We start from the raw sequence: 20,673 nt of genomic DNA, 5'->3' as shown, positions 1-20,673 counted from the left end.
ATGAATTGAATTATCTGTTTTTTTTTATATTATTATAAGCTAATTATGGTAATAAAAGAGTACCCCTGTTAAACTTGCATATGTTAATGTTCTCCTTATTTACTCTGATGCATCTTTTATGCCAAAAGAAATTAATCAGTTTATGGGGTCACACACATGGTTGAAGTACCTTATAACTGTCCTAAAAGAAAAACACAAAATACTACTGAAGTTTTGAGATTTTGCACACAATATTGGCCACCTCTGTCCTTATTTCATGGATTGTAGGCTTGCAGTTATTTGTTACTGCTATTCTTGCTGTGTTAGAAGTTTCTTACACATATGTTTTCTCATATGCAGTATGTTGGAAAATTATACTGAACATATGTTAGAAAATCATATAATAATTGTTTTAAAGTCTGTAATGGAAGTATAAAGTTGGGACTTTTGAAATTTCAACAGACAAAGACTCCTCTATAAGTTCCATAAGGTGTGCGTTTAACTTAATGAAGAGTATATGTTACATACAAATGTGGTTAATTAAAAAATTAAAAAGCAAATAACTCTACCATAACCAAGTGTGAAGTAAAACTTAATAGTCAAACAAAAGACAAAAGGTGTATTGTATTATATAGGGCAGGTTGACATGCACCAAGAACATGTGAGGAAAATAAATGTAAAATTTTATGTCAGTGTAGTAATAGTGCTGCCTACAGTCACCAATTTAAATTAGATAAGTCAATAGGAGGCCCAGAGAAGCACTTACAATTTAAGTTACATTACTGTACATTCTTCTTCTTCTTCTTTCTGTTTCTCCCATTAGTAGTCACCACAGCGGATCATCCGTCTCCACAAACTCCTGTCCTCTACATCTGCATCTGTGACACCAACTACCTGCATGTCTTCCTTCACCACATCCATTAACCTCCTCCTTGGCCTTCCTCTTTTCCTCCTTCCTGGTTTCCTCTGCACATGTCCAAACCATCTCAATCTCACCTCCCTCACCTTGTCTCCAAAACGTCCTACATGCGCTGTCCCTCTAATAAACTCATATCTAATCCTGTCCATCCTCGTCACTCCCAACAAAAACCTTAACATCTTCAACTCTGCTACCTTCAGGTCCAGAATTCTACAAACTTGGAAAGTGCTAATTTAAGTATTTCAGGAAGAGGTAGGTCTTCAGTCGTCGCTTGAAGATAGTCAGGGACTCCGCTGTACGGACATCTAGGGAAAGTTCAATCCACCACCTTGGTGCCAGAACAGAAAAGAGCCTTGAAGTGTACTTACCTCTCATTCTGAGAGAAGGTGGTACCAGTCGAGCAGTGCTGGAGGATCTCAGACAGCTTGGTTCAGTGCCAGATGTGATGAGGTCACTGAGGTAAGATGGTGCTGGTCCATTTTTGGCCTTGTAGGCAAGCATCAGTGTTTTGAATCTGATACGTGCAGCTACTGGAAGCCAGTGAAGGGAGCGCAGCAGTTGGGTGGTGTGGGAGAACTTGGGCTGATTGAACACAAGCCGTGCAGCTGCATTTTGGATCATTTGCAGTGGACGAATAGCGTTCAGGGGAAGACCTGCCAGCAGAGAGTTGCAGTAGTCGAGTCTTGAAATGACAAGAGACTGAACAAGCACCTGGGCAGCCTGTATGGACAGAAATGGTCGAATCCTTCGGATGTTATAGAGAAGAAATCAATAAGAACGAGCAACATTAGCGACATGTGGAAAGAAGCACAGTTCATTGTCCATAGTTACCCCAAGGTTACGAGCAGTGGCTGAAGGGGAGAGCAGAGAGTCATAAAGTGTAATTTGGAGATCTTGACCTGGAGATGAATCACCTGGGATGACCAGCAGTTCTGTTTTGCTGGAGTTGAGTTTTAGTTGGTGAGCACTCATCCATGAAGATATGTCTGTCAAGCATGCTGAGATCCGAGCGGAAGCTGTGGTATCAGCATGCTTGACAGACATATCTTCATGGATACGTCACCCTATGCTCCTCCTTCTTCTTAAAATAAGTGTTCACCACTGCCATTTCCATTCTTTTAGCAGAATCTACCACCATGATTTACTGATTGGAAGCCTATATGCTATATATCAAATTTCAGAATTTCAGACTTACAGATGACTACACATCAAGCTTTATGGACTTATAATCATTAATCGATAATCATGTGCTGAACATGTTAAATTTCATGTCAAGTTTTACATTATTAGTAAATAAGGTTTGACTTACATAGATTTGGTTCATATTTTAATCAAGCAATAGCCAAAAATTAATTAACTCGTGTTTGTACTCATGCGGAATCTAAAGCTTATGAAGAGGAAGTTAAATATAATTAATTAAAGAAAACTAAATGTAATCAGTTAATTCATTTTGAATTCACTGATTTACTTTATATTGTGATGCAACATATTTTCATCTGCAAACAACTATTTATTTATATACAGTGGGTACGGAAAGTATTCAGACCCCCTTAAATTTTTCACTCTTTTTTATTTTGCAGCCATTTGCTAAAATCATTTAAGTTCATTTCTTTTCCTCATTAATGTACACATAGCACCCCATACTGACAGAAAAACACAGAATTGTTGACACTGTTGCAGATTTATTAAAAAAGAAAAACTAAAATATCACATGGTCCTAAGTATTCAGACCCTTTGCTCAGTATTTAGTAGAAGCCCCCTTTTGATCTAATACAGCCAGGAGTCTTTTTGGGAAGGCTGCAACAAGTTTTTCACACCTGGATTCAGGGATCCTCTGCCATTCCTCCTTGCAGATCCTCTCCAGTTCTGTCAAGTTGGACGGTAAACATTGGTGGACAGCTATTTTTAGGTCTCTTCAGAGATGCTCAATTGGGTTTAAGTCATTGCTCTGGCTGGGCCATTCAAGAACAGTCACGGAGTTGTTGTGAAGCCACTCCATCGTTATTTTAGCTGTGTGCTTAGGGTCATTGTCTTGTTGAAAGGTAAACCTTCAGCCCAGTCTGAGGTCCAAAGCACTCTGTAGAAGGTTTTTGTCCAGGATATCCCTGTGCTTGGCCGCATTCATCTTTCCCTTGATTGCAACCAGTCGTCCTGTCCCTGCAGCTGAAAAACACCCCCACAGCATGATGCTGCCACCACCATGCTTCATTGTTGAGACTGTACTGGACAGGTGATGAGCAGTGCCTGGTTTTCTCCACACATACCGCTTAGAATTAAGGCCAAAAAGTTCTATCTTGGTCTCATCAGACCAGAGAATCTTATTTCTCACGATCTTGGAGAACTCCATGCGGGTTTTCATGTGTCCTGCACTGAGGAGAGGCTTCCGTCAAGCCACTCTGCTATAAAGCCCCACTGGTGAAGGGCTGCAGTGATGGTTGACTTTCTACAACTTTCTCCCATCTCCCGACTGCATCTCTGGAGCTCAGCCACAGTGATCTTTGGGTTCTTCTTTACCTCTCTCACCAAGGCTCTTCTCCCCCGATAGCTCAGTTTGGCCGGTCGGCCAGCTCTAGGAATGGTTCTGGTCGTCCCAAACGTCTTCCATTTGAGGATTATGGAGGCCACTGTGCTCTTAGGAACCTTAAGTGCAGCAAAAATCTTTTTGTAAACTTGGCCAGATCTGTGCCTTGCCACAATTCTGTCTCTGAGCTCTTCAGGCAGTTCCTTTGACCTTAATGATTCTCATTTGCTCTGACATGCATTGTGATCTGTAAGGTCTTATATAAACAGGTGTGTGGCTTTCCTAATCAAGTCCAATCAGTATAATAAAAAATTTCTGGACTCAAATGAAGGTTTAGAACCATCTCAAGGATGATCAGAAGAAATGGAGAGCACCTGAGTTAAATATATGAGTGTCACAGCAAAGGGTCTGAATACTTAGGACCATGTGATATTTCAGTTTTTCTTTTTTAATAAATCTGCAAAAAGGTCAACAATTCTGTGTTTTTCTGTCAGTATGGGGTGCTATGTGTACATTCATGAGGAAAAGAAATGAACTTAAATGATTTTAGCAAATGGCTGCAATATAACAAAAAGTGAAAAATTTAACGGGGTCTGAATACTTTCCGTACCCACTGTATAATTATTAGTAGATTGTCTATACTTTTATAAACTAGAAAGTGATTAATAATTTGTGACAAATATTTTAGATTTAGATTGATTTCTCCTCTATAAAATGTTTCTCAAGCGTGTTCTCTTAGCACCACTGCTGCTACATGAATATGACGTACTGTATCACAACAATACGGAGACCGAGGCATGTCCGGAGAGACAGATATAATATAGATGAACATAGCAGAGGTAGAGTTGCATCTTCCTGGAGAAAGAACAGGAAAAGAACATCTGGTTTTATTTAATCTTCTTCTTTCTTTGGTCTACAAAGGCGTGTTTGTGAAATGGCCATGCATTAGAAGTCAGAAGGCACTTAAGTAAATTGATGATTTGCTGTCTGTCTGATCCAAAGAAAGAAAATAGAACTATCTGTATCATTTTGAATTGCATGGCCTCATATTTTCTCCATTGCATTGAATTGCAGTGCCCTCTTCTCTCTCTCTCTCTCTCTCTCTCTCTCTCTCTCTCTCTCTCTCTCTCTCTCTCTCTCTCTCTCTCTCTCCTCTCTCTCTCTCTCTCTCTCTCTCTCTTTTGCTCTTTTCTCTCTCTCTCTCACTCACTCTTACTCATAGTCGAGTTAAACATGCTCCTGAGGTACCAGTGACCACTGTTCCTGTCCCTCACCTCTTTTCGGATCTGCCTGCTTTGTCCCAGCCTGCCTCTGGATGAGGTTCTCTTCGATTGAAGGCCACTCTGTGCATCTGGGGATGGTTTCACATCAATGGCCCGGGGATCCATGAAATTACGGAGCAACACAAGGGCTTTTGAGGACTGAGCATTATCAGTGTAAAGCTGCTTTGAGACACTGTACATTGTTAAAAGAGCTATACAAATATAAATTTATTGAATTGAATTGCATCATAATGGGTGAATTGTATTGCATCGCATCGGTAGCTGCTTTATATGTATCTTTAATGTCTTTTATCATTGGTTATGATTTTAAGTTTTTTATTGGGAGTGATGAGGATGGACAGGAATAGAAACAAGTTTATTAGAGGGACCGCGCATGTAGGATGTTTTGAAGACAAGGGGAGAGAGGCCCGTTTGAGATGGTTTGGACATGTGCAGAGGAGGGACATGGGGTATATCGGTAGAAGAATGCTGAGGATAGAGCCATCCTACATCGAGATGTGAATCACAGCCTCAGTTAATGAGATGCACATCCTTAACATATAGTGTAAAACAATTAACCAATACACCAAAACAATTTATCACCAAAAACATTCAATCAGCCGCTGCAGGGGGGAAATGCTAACTGATGTTAACAGCTAGTGAAAGTGTTTTAGCTGTGAATAAGGACTGCAGATCAGTTGATGTCCAGCTTTGAGGCTTTGAGAGGAACAGACAGGTGAATCAAAAATGAGCTGGTTATTTAGAAAAAGCTTTTAAATTTCTTTAAGTACTTCTATATAACTGAGTGCTGGATAGAATGTAAAGTGCATTAAATTAAAAACACTTGTTTAAAATGCACAATTAATTTAATAAGATTTAAAAAAAATTATTAGACACTAACTATTCTAAAAATGTTAATCATATTATTTCCCAAAGCTTTTTAGCAGAGCGTGCACTAGTGCCATATACTGGTCAAAAGATGAAGTGCAGATAGTGACCTTGTCTACTTCAGCATTGACTGCAATTAATATTGCAGAGAGGCTTTGGGTTCCAGCAAATAAATCTTTGCCTTCCAGTGTATTGAAACACTGCTTTTAGTGAATAGGACTGTTAGACTGGGCTTCTCATAACATGGTCTATTTGGGTCACTGGGGTTCTGATGAACTTCAATGGCACCCCTTGTATTTATTGTATAATTTATTGTAGAATGTTTAAATGTCATCAAAGCTACCCTTCCTTTAGGTAAAGATTTTGTTGGATAGAAGCCCCCTGGTTTCTATCCCACAGAAGGGGCTTCTATCCCACAAAATATTTACCTAAAGGCAGGACAACAACAAGTAGCCTTATAGAGTAGCCAATATAAGCATACCCACATCATATCATTTATGGCATTTGGCAGATGCCCTTTTTCAGAGCGACTTACATTGAACTCATTCATACAACCAGGCAGCGATGGGGTCAAGGGCCTTGCTTCAGGGCCAAGGAGTGGCAGCTTGTTGTTTCTGGGATTTAAATTTACGACCTTTGGATCCAAAGACCAATGCCTTAACCAATAAGCTCCCATCTATTATCCACACGATCAAAAATATTTTACAGTCTTTATCAAATTTTACCATAAGATGCAATAGTGATGGAGAATAAATCACAATCATGAAGAGAATTGTGTTTAATCACATTGTAATAAAAAAAAGGACATTATAATAAGTCGAATTTTATAAGTAACAATAAGTTATGGGTTTTTCCTTGCCACAGTCACCACTGGCTTGGTCATTCATAGAAATGAATACATTTTACAAGGTAATATAAACAAAGCATAATCCTTTTCCTGTAAAAGGTGTTTTATGAGAAAAAACAATATGACACTTTCCAACATTGCACACTACCCACTTCCCCAGAACACCATTCTTTTTTAAATTAGTAACTATGTTTTTATTTCTTATTACTTATTAACTCAGTAAATAATAATCATAAAATGTTCTGATGTGTTTTACTATTATTTAAATTAAATAATTCATGCAGTATAGGATAAAAAAATGGCTAGGTGAAAATGTTCAAAATTGGTATATATATATATATATATATATATATATATATATATATATATATATATATATATATATATATATATATATATATATATAGAGAGAGAGAGAGAGAGAGAGAGAGAGAGAGAGAGAGAGAGAGATAGAAAGAGAGAGAGAGAGAGAGAGAGAGAGAGAGAGAGAGAGAGAGAGAGAGAGAGAGAGAGAGAGAGAGAGATCCTTGATGCAGTCCAACTTCCTCCTTGAACCAGGCTGTCTTTCCTACTGCACATTTTACTGCTGTCACACTGTCCACATACCCACATATGTCCTGCACCACCCTCACATACAGTGGGGCAAAAAGGTATTTAGTCAGCCACCAATTGTGCAAGTTCTCCCACTTAAAAAGATGAGAGAGGCCTGTAATTTTCATCATAGGTACACTTCAACTATGGGAGACAAAATGAGAAAAAGAAAATCCCGAAAATCACATTGTCTGATTTTTGAAGAATCTATTTGCAAATTATGGTGGTAAATAAGTATTTGGTCAATAACAAAAGTTCATCTAAATACTTTGTTATATACCCTTTGTTGGCAATGACAGAGATTAAAATTAGAGATTTTTTCACTGTTGCTGGTGGTTTTCCTCCATGCAGATCTCCTCTAGAGCAGTGATGTTTTGGGGCTGTCGCCAAACCATACTGTTGATCACAGATGGTCACCTCTTCTCTCAGCCTGGCTTCCACTACTTTTTCCCATAACTTAATGGTCTGATTGATTAAATTTATTGCCCTGTAGTTACTGCAGGTCTGCACATCTCCCTTATTCGTAAAGATCGGTCCCAGCAACACACAGATCGGTACTTCTCCATTCCTCAGGCATCCTCTCGCCTGTTAAACAATCTTGTTAAAAACTCCACTGCCATCTCTCCTAAACATCTCCATGCTTCTACCTGGATGTCATCTGGTCCTATCGACTTTCCACTCTTCATCCTCTTAATATCTGCTCTCACTTCCTCCTTACTAATCCTATCCACTTCATGCTTCACCGTCTCCACACCATTCAACCTTCTTTCTCTCTCATTTACCTCGTTCATTAGCTGCTTAAAATACTCCCTCTATCTTCTCAACACACTTTCCTCACTAGTCAACACATTTCCACCTCCATCCTTTATTGCTCTAACTTGCAGCACATCCTTCCCAGCTCGGTCCCTCTGCCTGGCCAATCGCTACAAATCCTTTTCTCCTTCCTTAGTGTCCAACTTCTCATACAGCTCCTCATATGCCTTTTCCTTGGCTTTCGCCACATCCCTCTTTACCTGCTGCCGGCTCGTCATGTACTCCTGCGTACTTTTCTCATTACTCTGTCGATCCCAATTCTGTTTCTCTTTGTCTTCCTTTCTATTTCCAGATGTCACACCAAGTACCTTTCTAGCTGTCTCCCTTATCACTTCTGCAGTAGTTGCTCAATCATCCAGCACCTCTTCACCACCACCGAGCCCCTGTCTGACCTCTTCCCTGAATCTCACACTACAGTCTTCCTCCTTCAGTTTTCTATTCTTCTTTCAGTCCTCACTCTCACCTGTCCCCTGCCAGACTGTCCCCTGCCAATACCTTACAGTCTCCCATCTCCTTAAGGTTGCATCTCCGACATAGAACATAGTCCACTTGTGTTCCTCCACTCTTATACGTCACCCTATGCTCCTCCTTCTTCTTAAAATAAGTGTTCACTGGCATTTCCATCCTTTTAGCAAAATCTACCACCATCCCCATATTTAATTTGCCAAGTTTTTTGCCAAGTTTTTACACTGGAGTTTTACACTGGATTTACACTTCCTAATGTAACCCTTCCCATTTATCCAGGCTTGGGACCGGCACTAAGTGTGCACTGGCTTGTGCAACCCTAATGGGTTAGTCGTATCTTTTTATTTATGAGTGGATAAAAACTTGTCAAGCACATAGCAAGTCACTAGTCAGGGAAGAGCACGTGCTTAGAACTTGCCACAAAACCTGTGGCCTTATTTGTGCGATTTTTTTTTTAAGTAGTTGAAAAGAAGATTTTGGGCTCATGACAATTTTAACAGATATCAATTAGTGTTAGACTCATTAATATCATTCTATCAATAGATTGGTGTGTTAAGAGTAACATTAGAGTCTTTTCATATAAACTCAGTTGAATAGTCTTGTGATAAAAAATAATAATAGGAACGTTATAGCTATAATAAACAATACCACTTTGAATATTTAAGTACATTTAAAGGCAATTTTTTTTGTACTTTTACTGAAGTAATACTTTACCTAGTGCTTCACTATATGGTTTGTGTACTTCGTCCACCACTAGAACGAATAAAATGAACGAAATGAAAAAGTTGGATCTATCTAGAATAGCAACTTTTTGCGCATGCGCGACGCAAGATAACCAGGCGTCGCCGATCGTGCGACAGATGCATGCGCAGATCGGCTAACCAACCACAGACAGACTTGCCACCTGACGTGGCAAAGAGGGGCGGAAGAGCCTGTTTGTGTTTTGGTTCTGAAAGGGAAGTGGAGAGGGAGAGAGAGAGAGAGAGAGAGAGAGAGAGAGAGAGAGAGAGAACGAACGAAATAACGAACGAACAAGGGACGTGTTCTTGGTTAGTGAAATTTGTGTAATATAAGGAAGCGCTCAGTTATCCCGACAACCCCCAGGTGTCCTCAACCTGTCGCCTGACATCCAGGTAAAAGATGACAGCGAAGCATGACAGTGTTCGATGCGGTGGTCATTTGGTGTGTCGCAATTCAGTGGGTCAGGTTTAGCCTGCTAGCCTGTTTAGCGACAGTAAATAACAGGCCAAGTGCAGTGATTCTGCTTTTAGGAGAAAAGCCACACTACATGTACAAGTGTGAAATGTTGTTAAAGCGAAAATAACTTGTCTTTATTTACTCTAATGCAAATAGCAGGCAGGACAGTAAATTTGAGCCTACTATCTAACTGGGTTTTTATGTTCATGTTGATTTCATAGCATTTACTATTTCTTTAGATTGCTCCAGATGTCCAGGGTGGGTTTGGGTACTGTGGAGCGGTAGAGCTGTTTGGTTTGTGCATTAAGTTCTCAGGGGGTTGTGTTGAACTATGGTGGCCTTCAGATCATTTGGGGAAAAGCAAAACAGGAACTTGATAATGATAAATATTTGACTGTGCTGAGGTTCATGTCGGCGACATGAAAAGGCTTATTCTTCTTCCTCAAAGCCTCTGCAGTGTGTGTTCAGTCAGATTCCTCAGATTTCTTCTCGGCTGGCAGGAGACGAAGCCAGTTCTAATTCAGGTGCATAAAGGTTCAGTGTCCTGAGATGCTTTTCTGCTCACCACAGTTGTGAAGAGTAGTTAATTTAAGTTATTCTGTCCTTCCTGGGAGCTCAAACTAGTTCAGTCATTTTTCTCTGATTTCTTTCATCAATAACATGAGCTGATGCCTCACTGGATGTTTTTAGTTTTTTGCACCATTCTGTCAGATGTGGGCATCACCAGAAGGAAATGTAAAGCCTACCAGTTTTCCCTGGAACAAATGATCAAATTATAGCAAACAGACATTTGTAGACATCTGATATTTCGGTGCAATAGACGGTCAAAAACTATCATGACTACACTTTCTTTGCTGTAAACTTTCTGATGCATTACAGTACACACGTATCTTCTGTAGAACATTTAACACTCTTTAAAATGCAAAACGTGTTATTGAGCAACCTGTTAAACAGGTGTGTCAGATTATATCCTGTATGATGTTGATACCATGGCTGTAGCCTAATTATATCTTATTTACGAAGCAAACTAAACATGCAGGAGAATGGGGGAAGGTTTTCTATAGATCTGAGTGACAGTAATTTCTGTGGATTCCTGGGCGTCTCAACATGGATGTTTAATAATGCACCTTGTATGGAATTATATGATTGACTATAAATATCTAAAAATTATTGACTATAACACTCTTATAGTAAACAAGCAAAAAATATACAAGGAGAGAAAACTGTGAAACTGAAACCAATAAAGTCTATGGCTAAAATATATAAATTCTTGAAATAAACAGTATTCTTCTCTAACTGTTTCCTTTTCACTAATCTACCTTTACACTTTCAAAATATAAAGGAAAACTCAGGCAGCACATTCATATACCATGCTGTTAGAAAAAAATGCTGTTTATTTGAAGACTGTGTTACATTTTTGCCCCAGAAATAATCATTTTTAGTTTCAGAGTTTCTTTTTCTTTTTTCTAGTATATTTTTGTTAATTTCTTGTAAAAAAGGATAATGTCAATAGATAAAACAGGACAGACAGATGTAGCAAAGTATATTCGTGGTAATATTAAAATGTTGTTTCTTTTGTTTGTTCATCTTCTCATGTTGTATTTTCACTTCCATGTTTAAAAGATGGGTTGTATAAGTGCTTAAAATGTCACCATCCTTTGCCAAACTCATACCCAAACTCAACTATTTTGTTATACGTATGAAAATAAAACCTGCATTATTTGCTAAATATAAGTATTTGCCTAAATACTGAACTCTGATTGGCTGGAAGGAAGATGTGCATTTAAACCGTTGATCCCACAGATAGTTGTGGTCAGTTTAACCAGCGTTCTAAATGAATGTGCCGCCTTATACCTACATACGTATCTGTATATGCCTTTACTAGTAACATACAGTCCCAGTTTCATACAGAGTGACACAGCTATTGTAAACTTTTCCCAGTAATCTCACTGAGCTACATGGATCATTCTTGAGTGTACAAGATACATTTAAATTTAACTGGAGAAGAAAATGTTAAAATGAGAAAAATATCACAAAGAGTTAAGACCAACAGCTTTGTTAGACATTGTACAGACGTACACACACACACACACACACACACACACACACACACACACACACACAGAATTTCTTTAATAACTATTTATTCATAGCGTTGTTAACAATGGTCCCAAAGCAGCTTTACAGAAATAAAAAGGTTATACAATTGTAATTTTTGAGCGCTTTACTACATTATTGTTACTTTATCTGTGTAGAATTTAGAGCAGCAGGTGTTTAGATCTGATATACTGCACATATATGAACTAAAGATAACGGATCATTATTTTTACTTCAGCTTTGTCAGTAATTTGTTAATGCTGGTAAGTGACCATGGTTATAATTGGGTTATAAGTAATACGCTGCTAGGTGGGTGTTACACCATTTTAATGCCCTTTGCTTCATTTTTGGAGGTTATTTCAAAAACATCTAGACTCTTGGTTTACATGAAATACTCTCATTCTCATTTCTCTAAATCTTCCTTGAATAGTGCAGTGTGAGTGCACCGGAAGGAGAAGGGGAAATCGACATCTGTCATGGCCAATCGGGGAGCAGCGACTAGGCCCAACGGGGCCAATGCCGGCAACAAGATCTGCCAGTTTAAACTAGTTTTGCTGGGAGAGTCTGCTGTTGGCAAGTCGAGTCTCGTACTGCGTTTTGTCAAGGGCCAGTTCCATGAGTTTCAGGAGAGCACTATAGGAGGTAAGTGATACCCCATATGTCCTATGGTGCTATGGTGCCACCTATGGTGCATGGTGCAATGGTATCCTTACCATTATTTGAAAAAAATAAAATAAAAAATAAATATATATATATATATATATATATATATATATATATATATATATATATATATATATATATATATATATATATAAAAGGTACAGGACAAAAACACCAAATGGTTGCCATAAGCAGCAGTGGTAAAGTGGCCATCATATAATACAACACACATTCTCAGGATCTTTTTTACTCTCCTATATATATATATATATATATATATATATATATATATATATATATATATATATATATATATATATATACATATATATATATGTTATATATATATATGTTATATATATATGTTATATATATATATATATATATATATATATATATATATATACAGTGAGGAAAATACGTATTTGAACACACTGCTATTTTGCAAGTTCTCCCACTTAGAAATCATGGAGGGGTCTGAAATTGTCATTGTAGGTGCATGTCCACTGTGAGAGACATAATCTAAAAAAAAAATCCAGAAATCACAATGTATGATTTTTTTTTACTATTTATTTGTATGATACAGCTGCAAATAAGTATTTGAACACCTGAGAAAGTCAATGTTAATATTTGGTACAGTAGCCTTTGTTTGCAATTACAGAGGTCAAACGTTTCCTGTAGTTTTTCACCAGGTTTGCACACACTGCAGGAGGGATTTTGGCCCACTCCTCCACACAGATCTTCTCTAGATCAGTCAGGTTTCTGGCCTGTCGCTGAGTTTGAGCTTCCTCCAAAGATTCTCTATTGGGTTTAGGTCTGGAGACCTAATGCCAGAACATTGATATGCTTCTTACAGAGCCACTCCTTGGTTATCCTGGCTGTGTGCTTCAGGTCATTGTCATGTTGGAAGAACGAGCCTCGACCCATCTTCAATGCTCTAACTGAGGGAAGGAGGTTGTTCCCCAAAATCTCGCAATACATGGCCCCGGTCATCCTCTTCTTAATACAGTGCAGTCGCCCTGTCCCATGTGCAGAAAAACACCCCCAAAGCATGATGCTACCACCCCCCTTCACAGTAGGGATAGTGTTCTTGGGATGGTACTCATCATTCTTCTTCCTCCAAACACGTTTAGTGGAATTATGACCCAAAAGTTCTATTTTGGTCTCATCTGACCACATGACTTTCTCCCATGACTCCTCTGGATCATCCAAATGGTCATTGGCAAACTTAAGACGTGCCTGGACATGTGCTGGTTTAAGCAGGGGAACCTTCCGTGCCATGCATGATTTCAAACCATGACGTCTTAATGTATTACCAACAGTAACCTTGGAAACGGTGGTCCCAGCTCTTTTCAGGTCATTGACCAGCTCCTCCCGTGTAGTTCTGGGCTGATTTCTCACCTTCCTTAGGATTATTGAGACCCCACGAGGTGAGATCTTGCATGGAGCCCCAGTCCGAGGGCGATTAACAGTCATGTTTAGATTCTTCCATTTTCTAATGATTGCTCCAACAGTGGACCTTTTTTCACCAAACTGCTTGGCAATTTCCCCGTAGCCCTTTCCAGCCTTGTGGAGGTGTACAATTTTGTCTCTAGTGTCTTTGGACAGCTCTTTGGTCTTGGCCATGTTAGTAGTTGGATTCTTACTGATTGTATGGGGTGGACAGGTGTCTTTATGCAGCTAACGACCTCAAACAGGTGCATCTAATTTAGGATAATAAATGTAGTGGAGGTGGACATTTTAAAGGCAGACTAACAGGTCTTTGAGGGTCAGAATTCTAGCTGATAGACAGGTGTTCAAATACTTATTTGCAGCTGTTTCATACAAATAAATAGTTTTAAAATCATATATTGTGATTTCTGGATTTTTTTTTTTTTTTAGATTATGTCTCTCACAGTGGACATGCACCTACGATGACAATTTCAGACCCCTCCATGATTTCTAAGTGGGAGAACTTTCAAAATAGCAGGGTGTTCAAATACTTATTTTCCTCACTGTATATATATATATATATATATATATATATATATATATATATATATATATATATATATATATATATATATATATATATATATATATATATATATATATATACTGTCTGTCAAAAGTTAAGAAACTCCTAGACTTTTATCATTTTTGAGACACATGCATGTTCCTGCACAAACAAAGTCTTCTTCTTCTTTCGGCTGCTCCCATTAGGGGTCGCCACAGCGGATCATCCGTCTCCATACCACCCTGTCCTCTACATCTGCCTCTTTCACACCAACTACCTGCATGTCTTCCCTCACCACATCCATGAACCTCCTCCTTGGCCTTCCTCTTTTCCTCCTACCTGGTGGCTCCATTTTCAGCATTTTTCTACCAATATAATTCATGTCCCTTCTCTGCACATGTCCAAACCATCTCAATCTCGCCTCCCTCACCTTGTCACCAAACATCCTACATGTGCTGTCCCTCTAATAAACTCATTTCTAATCTTGTCCATCCTCGTCACTCCCAACGAAAACCGTAACATCTTCAGCTCTGCTACCTCCAGCTCCACCTCCTGTCTTTTACTCAATGCCACTGTCTCTAATCCATACAACATCGCAGGTCTCACCACAGTCCTATAAACTTTCCCTTTCATTCTTGCAGATACCCTACTATCACAAATCACTCCTGTCACACTTCTCCACCCACTCCACCCTGCCTGCACTCTTTTCTTTACTTCTCTAACACACTCTCCATTACTTTGCACTGTTGACCCCAGGTACCTGAACTCCTCCACCTTCTCTAGCTCTTCTCCCTGCAACCGCATTACTTCACTGCCCTCCCTCTCATTCACACACATGTACTCTGTCTTACTCCTACTGACTTTCATACCCCTTCTCTCCAGCGCATATCTCCACCTCTCCAGGCTCTTCTCAACCTGCTCTCTACTCTCACCACAAATCACAATATCATCTGCAAACATCATAGTCCAGGGAGACTCCTGTCTGACCTCGTCCATCAATCTGTCCATCACCACTGCAAACAGGAAAGGGCTCAGGGCCGATCCTTGATGCAGTCCAACCTTCACCCTGAACCAGTCTGTCGTACCTACTCCACACTTCACTGCCGTCACACTGTCCTCATACATGTCCTGCACCACCCTCACATACTTCTCTGACACACCTGACTTCCTCATACAATACCACAACTCCTCTCTCGGCACCCTGTCGTACGCTTTCTCTAAATCCACAAATCCACAATGCAATTCCTTCTGTCCTTCTCTATACTTCTCCATCAACATCCTCAAAGCAAATAAGGCATCTGTGGTGCTCTTCCTCGGCATGAAACCATACTGTTGCTCACAGATGGTCACCTCTTCTCTCAGCCTGGCTTCCACTACTCTTTCCCATAACTTCATGGTGTGACTGATCAACTTAATTCCCCTGTAGTTACTGCAGGTCTGCACATCTCCCTTATGCTTAAAGATCGTCCTGCACAAACAAAGTAAAAGGCAAAAAAACCCCTCAAAACTTGGAAAATGAGTGACTAGAAGAAAGTTATTTGGAAAGATTGACTTAAATGTGACGTTTTTATGGTGTCTGTAAGATGAAGAACAGTAGAGAAGTTACCAGACTGCTTTACACCCCCAGTCAAACATGGAGTTGGAAGCTTGATGTTTTGGGGTTGTTTTGGAGCAGGGAAAGTTGGAGATTTATTCCGGGTGAAAGGAATACTGAACTAACATGGCCATAACCATTTTATAATACAAAGCCATCTGGACTACGGCCAATTGGAGCCAACTTCACTATACAACAAGACAATGACCTGAAGCATACCGTACATCCAATATCTGTACCTGTTATTTAGAGAGCAAACAGTCGACTGGAGTTTTATTTATCATGGAATGGCCTGCTCAGTCACTGAACCTAAATCCTATTGAACTGCTGTAGGATGAACTGGATTGCAATGTCAGAAAGAAAATCTCCAACTAGTGAAGAACACCTATGGAAAGTTTATTACAAGAGGCATGGCAAACTATTTCAGCTGAACCGTCCAGATGTGTATATGTAAATGTGTGTGTGTGTGTGTGTGTGTGTGTGTGTGTGTGTGTGTGTGTGTGTGTGTGTGTGTGTGTGTGTGTGTATGTGTGTGTGTGTGTATATATACAGTGGTGTGAAAAGGTGTTTTCTCCCTTTCTGGTTTCTTATTTTTTGCATGTTTGTCAAACTAATGTTTCAGATCATCAAACTAATTTAAATATTAGTAAAAGATAACACAAGTGAACACAACATGCAGTTTTTAAATAAAGGTTTTTATTATTGAGGAAAAACAAATCCAAAAGTACATGGCCGTGTGAAAAAGTGTTTGCCCCCGAAACCTAATAACTATTTGGGTGACCCTTAGCACCAACAACTGCAATCAAGCGTTTGTGATAACTTGCAATGAGTCTGTTACAGCGCTGTGGAGGAATTTTGGTCCGCTAATAAATATATATATACACACACACACGCATACACTGTGTATATTAAAGCTTTGGGGTGGCAGAATTTTATAATTTGGATAATTTTTTAAGATTTGCATCCATTTTAAAAGAGTATATTTCCATGCTAACCCCCGTCTCTGGTCATTTCTGGTCCCAGCGGCCTTCCTGACTCAAACGGTGTGCCTGGATGACACTACAGTGAAGTTTGAGATTTGGGACACAGCCGGGCAGGAGCGCTACCACAGTCTGGCCCCTATGTACTACAGAGGAGCGCAGGCTGCCATAGTGGTCTACGACATCACTAACGGAGTGAGTCACATGTTGTGTCAAGGGTTTTATTGCACCTTTTCTGATTCAGACCTAAATGGCCTTTTTCAGTTGACAGCTCTGCATGTCTCAGCTAACCTGTCCTGCTAGATAAAGTCATTAGTACTAACGTGTTCATATCACCTGTAGGGAGAAAAGGCTAGAATAGGGATAGCCTTTGGTGTAAAGTTTATGCAAAAACAATTTCTGAAAAGAGACCTATGAAGAATTTAATTTGGGACTAACACTAACTCTAACCCTAGACAGGTAATGGTGTTCAGATACACTAACCCTTTAAAAATGAGGCTAAAATCTCATTTATTTATATATTTTACTTGAAACTGATTGGTTTTTAGAATAACATACGGTTTTACATACTTATATTTGTTAATTAAATGTTATCTATTTAAACATTTATTTAAATCAGTTTTCTCTCTCTCTCTCTCTCTCTCTCTCTCTCTCTCTCTCTCTCTATCTATCTCTCTATCTCTCGCCCTACCGCCTGTATATTTTTAATATGAAACAACGTGAGCGCCTTACACATGCATTATTAATTTCCTTTTTTTTTTATTGCTGTAAAGGAGTCATTTGCGAGAGCACAGAACTGGGTAAAGGAGCTTCAGCGGCAGGCCAGTCCAAATATTGTCATTGCTCTGTCTGGAAACAAGGCTGATCTCGCAAATAAGAGAGCTGTTGACATCCAGGTGAGTGTTGAAGCACTACAGAAATGTGTGTGTGTGTGTGTGTGTGTGTGTGCGCGTGTGTGTGTGTGTGTGCGTGTGTGTGTTCTTTCATATTTTCTGACAGACATACAGTATGTGCATATCGATCACGTTTTACTAATATACATTTCAGCCAGCATATAAATGAACTATACTTTATCTTAGTCAGTCTGAATACTTGATTCTGATTGTCTTTAAGGAAGGTGAGAGTGAACACAGGTGTTTAATCAGTGTTGCTGTATAAACAACTGTAGCCATGATAAAAATACAGTTACAGAGGTTATTCACCTCTGCATCATGAATTAAAAAGAGGTGAGGTGTGGATTATTCTTGCCTAGGCTACATTAACTTATGGCCTATGTAAATTCTTAAATAATTTGAAACACTATTGTTATACTTTCCTATATTTTTCTAACCAATTTTTTTTTTTACTCTAACACAACTCAAATCCTTTTAAATAATGACTTTTTAAAGAAGCTCCGAGCAATGTATATTAGACCTGGTAAATAATGTGTGATCTTCAATGAAACCCAAGATATTTATTTTATTTAATGCAATACTTAGTAGTTTAGATTCTTTCATTAGCATTTATTTACTTTATATTCACTTAGCACTTTCCTTCTTTACAAACAATGCTGTTCAGTCAGCTTGGTGTTGGTAAAGTGGGTTTGCTGCTGCCTAACTCTTGATTCCAAACCTTTATTCAGGACCTCAGTACGGTCTTCTGAACCCAGAGTTGAACAGATGTCAAATTATAATGGCTAAATAATAGCATAAATTGGAAATGCAGCATAATTTCTTCCCTTTAAATGAGTTTAGCTTTAGGCTATTTTATTAGACACTCTATAAGGATTAAACTTTTTCTTCATTCTAAGGTGATCTGTACCTGTATTTTCATGATTTTGTTACTTGTGCTGCAGCCACATGATTACCTGATTGGATACTGGAATAAATGTCCAGGTGTACAGGTGTATGTATTTCAAAAATACATTTCAGGGATGAGGATTCCATTTGAGATTTCTGGGTATTTTCAGAGATGTGTGGACTCATCTCTAATGGATTGTTTATTTATTTTCATTTTTTTGTTTGTTTTATTTCAGGAAGCCCAGTCTTATGCAGACGAGAACAGTTTGCTTTTCATGGAGACATCAGCCAAGACCTCTATGAATGTGAATGAAATTTTTATGGCTATTGGTAGGTCTTTTTTTTTACCTTTGTAAACCAGCTGTGTGTTTAATAGAATAGACTTCTCTCTGAATAATGCTGTTTTTCTAGTCAGTTCAATAAGCACAGCTTTCCTTCTCTTCCCTCTTTGTTTAAGCTAAACGGTTGCCGAAGAGTGAGCCACAGGCTCCTGGAGCTGGTAATGTGGCCAATCAGCCCGTGACATTAACCGATACGGCCCCACCTCCCAGAAACGGAGACTGCTGCTAACTAATGCAAAACACCCCTCGTCCAAACTAACGCAACGCCTTGCCTCCACCCCAGACTTGTTTATGGCTGTAACTAATGACCTGCCCTATTTTGTTCCATTGCATAACTCAGTGGTCTGCAGAAACAAAAGCTAAGCTCCTCTGTCCCTCTGGACCTTTCTACACTGCTTCTGTATTTTTCTCTGATGGTTATGGCTTATGCTCAAACATAACTCTCTGAAAAAAAATATTATTGACCTTTATGCCATTCATTATCCCTAGGCAACAGGGTGGCACTTTTTAGATAGATAAAGACTCTCTAAAATTATTTGTTAAAAAGGATCTTATTGTTTTCTATTGCTTTGTTATTATTATTTTCTTTGTTTAAAAGAAAAGTATTTTGAAGCATGCACCTTTCACTAATAGGCCTAAACACAAATCAATATTTTTAACATTATTCTGAGGCACAAGCAGAAAAACAGAAAGTATGTGACCGATTGATTCCCTTTTCTTTTAGCATGTTTTTTTGTCACGTCTGACTCTACGTCCATCTAGCCACCTGCAGACATATGTTGACGATACTGCCTGAAAACTCTTAATACCAACAAAATATTCTCCCTGTTTTTCACATTCACATGCAGCCAGACATATTGCTACAACCTCTTTGGCCTGAACAGAGCAGTCTTCACTAATCTGTCAGATCTTTTGTGTGCACGCGAGTGCCTCTGTCTGTCCGCTAGCATGCATGTTTGGATAAAGTTGTCCAGGTACTACAAGGTCATTTTGACCCATATTCTGTGCTTTACACATGATCCCCTCTCTTTAGCACACATGTCCTGATGATGAACTTTTTACTGTCTCTCTGGTTTGAAGACACATGCCTTGCACTAATTTTGTGTGACTATATCTGCTATCTGCCCTAAGTACAGCCTGTGTGTGTGTGTGTGTGTGTGTGTGTGTGTGTGTGTGTGTGTGTGTGTGTGTGTGTGTGTGTGTGTGTGTGTGTTAGGTATAATACATACATGCATACATATAGTGAGGGGAGATAAGTATTTGGACACTCAGACACTTTTGGTATTTAATACACTTGTAGTAGTAGTTATCGCATCATATATATATATATATATATATATATATATATATATATATATATATATATATATATATATATATATATATATAATATTCAGAAGTAAAATAAAAATTAGTAGTTGAATAGGCATTGCTGGCACTTAGCATTTTTGCTAGTATCTCTTTGCAGAATTGTAAATGTATCCACTATCAATCAAGTCAATTGCCTAGGAAAAAAAGCATGTCTTGGAATCAGTCTTAAGGCATTGTGTGTGTGCTCACAGTCTTGTCGAAATACACATCTTCTCCATGTATTTAGTTTCCTTACATATTTGTCCCTAATGAGTCTTGATGCAGCACTCTGTTCTAGTTTTATTCAATGGTGTGCAATGCCCAAGTAACATTTTCAGCCTTGTAATCCTGATGGGCCCCACAGTGTTTTGCAGTGGTAACTGTGTTCTTGG

General features: G+C 38.9%; 1 protein-coding gene across 1 annotated transcript; it reads left to right on the top strand.

Moving 5' to 3' along the window:
- Positions 1-9,179: 9,179 nt before the first annotated feature.
- Positions 9,180-20,127, top strand: rab5aa (RAB5A, member RAS oncogene family, a). The gene is made up of 6 exons (XM_083543381.1): positions 9,180-9,418; positions 12,010-12,221; positions 16,856-17,007; positions 17,586-17,708; positions 18,827-18,920; positions 19,048-20,127. The coding sequence occupies exons 2-6, from the start codon at positions 12,056-12,058 to the stop codon at positions 19,158-19,160; spliced, it is 648 nt and encodes a 215-aa protein (XP_083399507.1). The 5' UTR covers positions 9,180-9,418; positions 12,010-12,055; the 3' UTR covers positions 19,161-20,127.
- The last annotated feature ends 546 nt before the right edge of the window (positions 20,128-20,673 follow it).

Source organism: Silurus aristotelis (assembly GCF_946808225.1).
Source record: "Silurus aristotelis genome assembly, chromosome: 6".
Lineage (NCBI taxonomy): Eukaryota > Metazoa > Chordata > Actinopteri > Siluriformes > Siluridae > Silurus > Silurus aristotelis.
The sequence above is the reverse complement of the archived record's forward strand: the minus strand, read 5'-3'. Positions and strand labels throughout refer to the sequence as shown.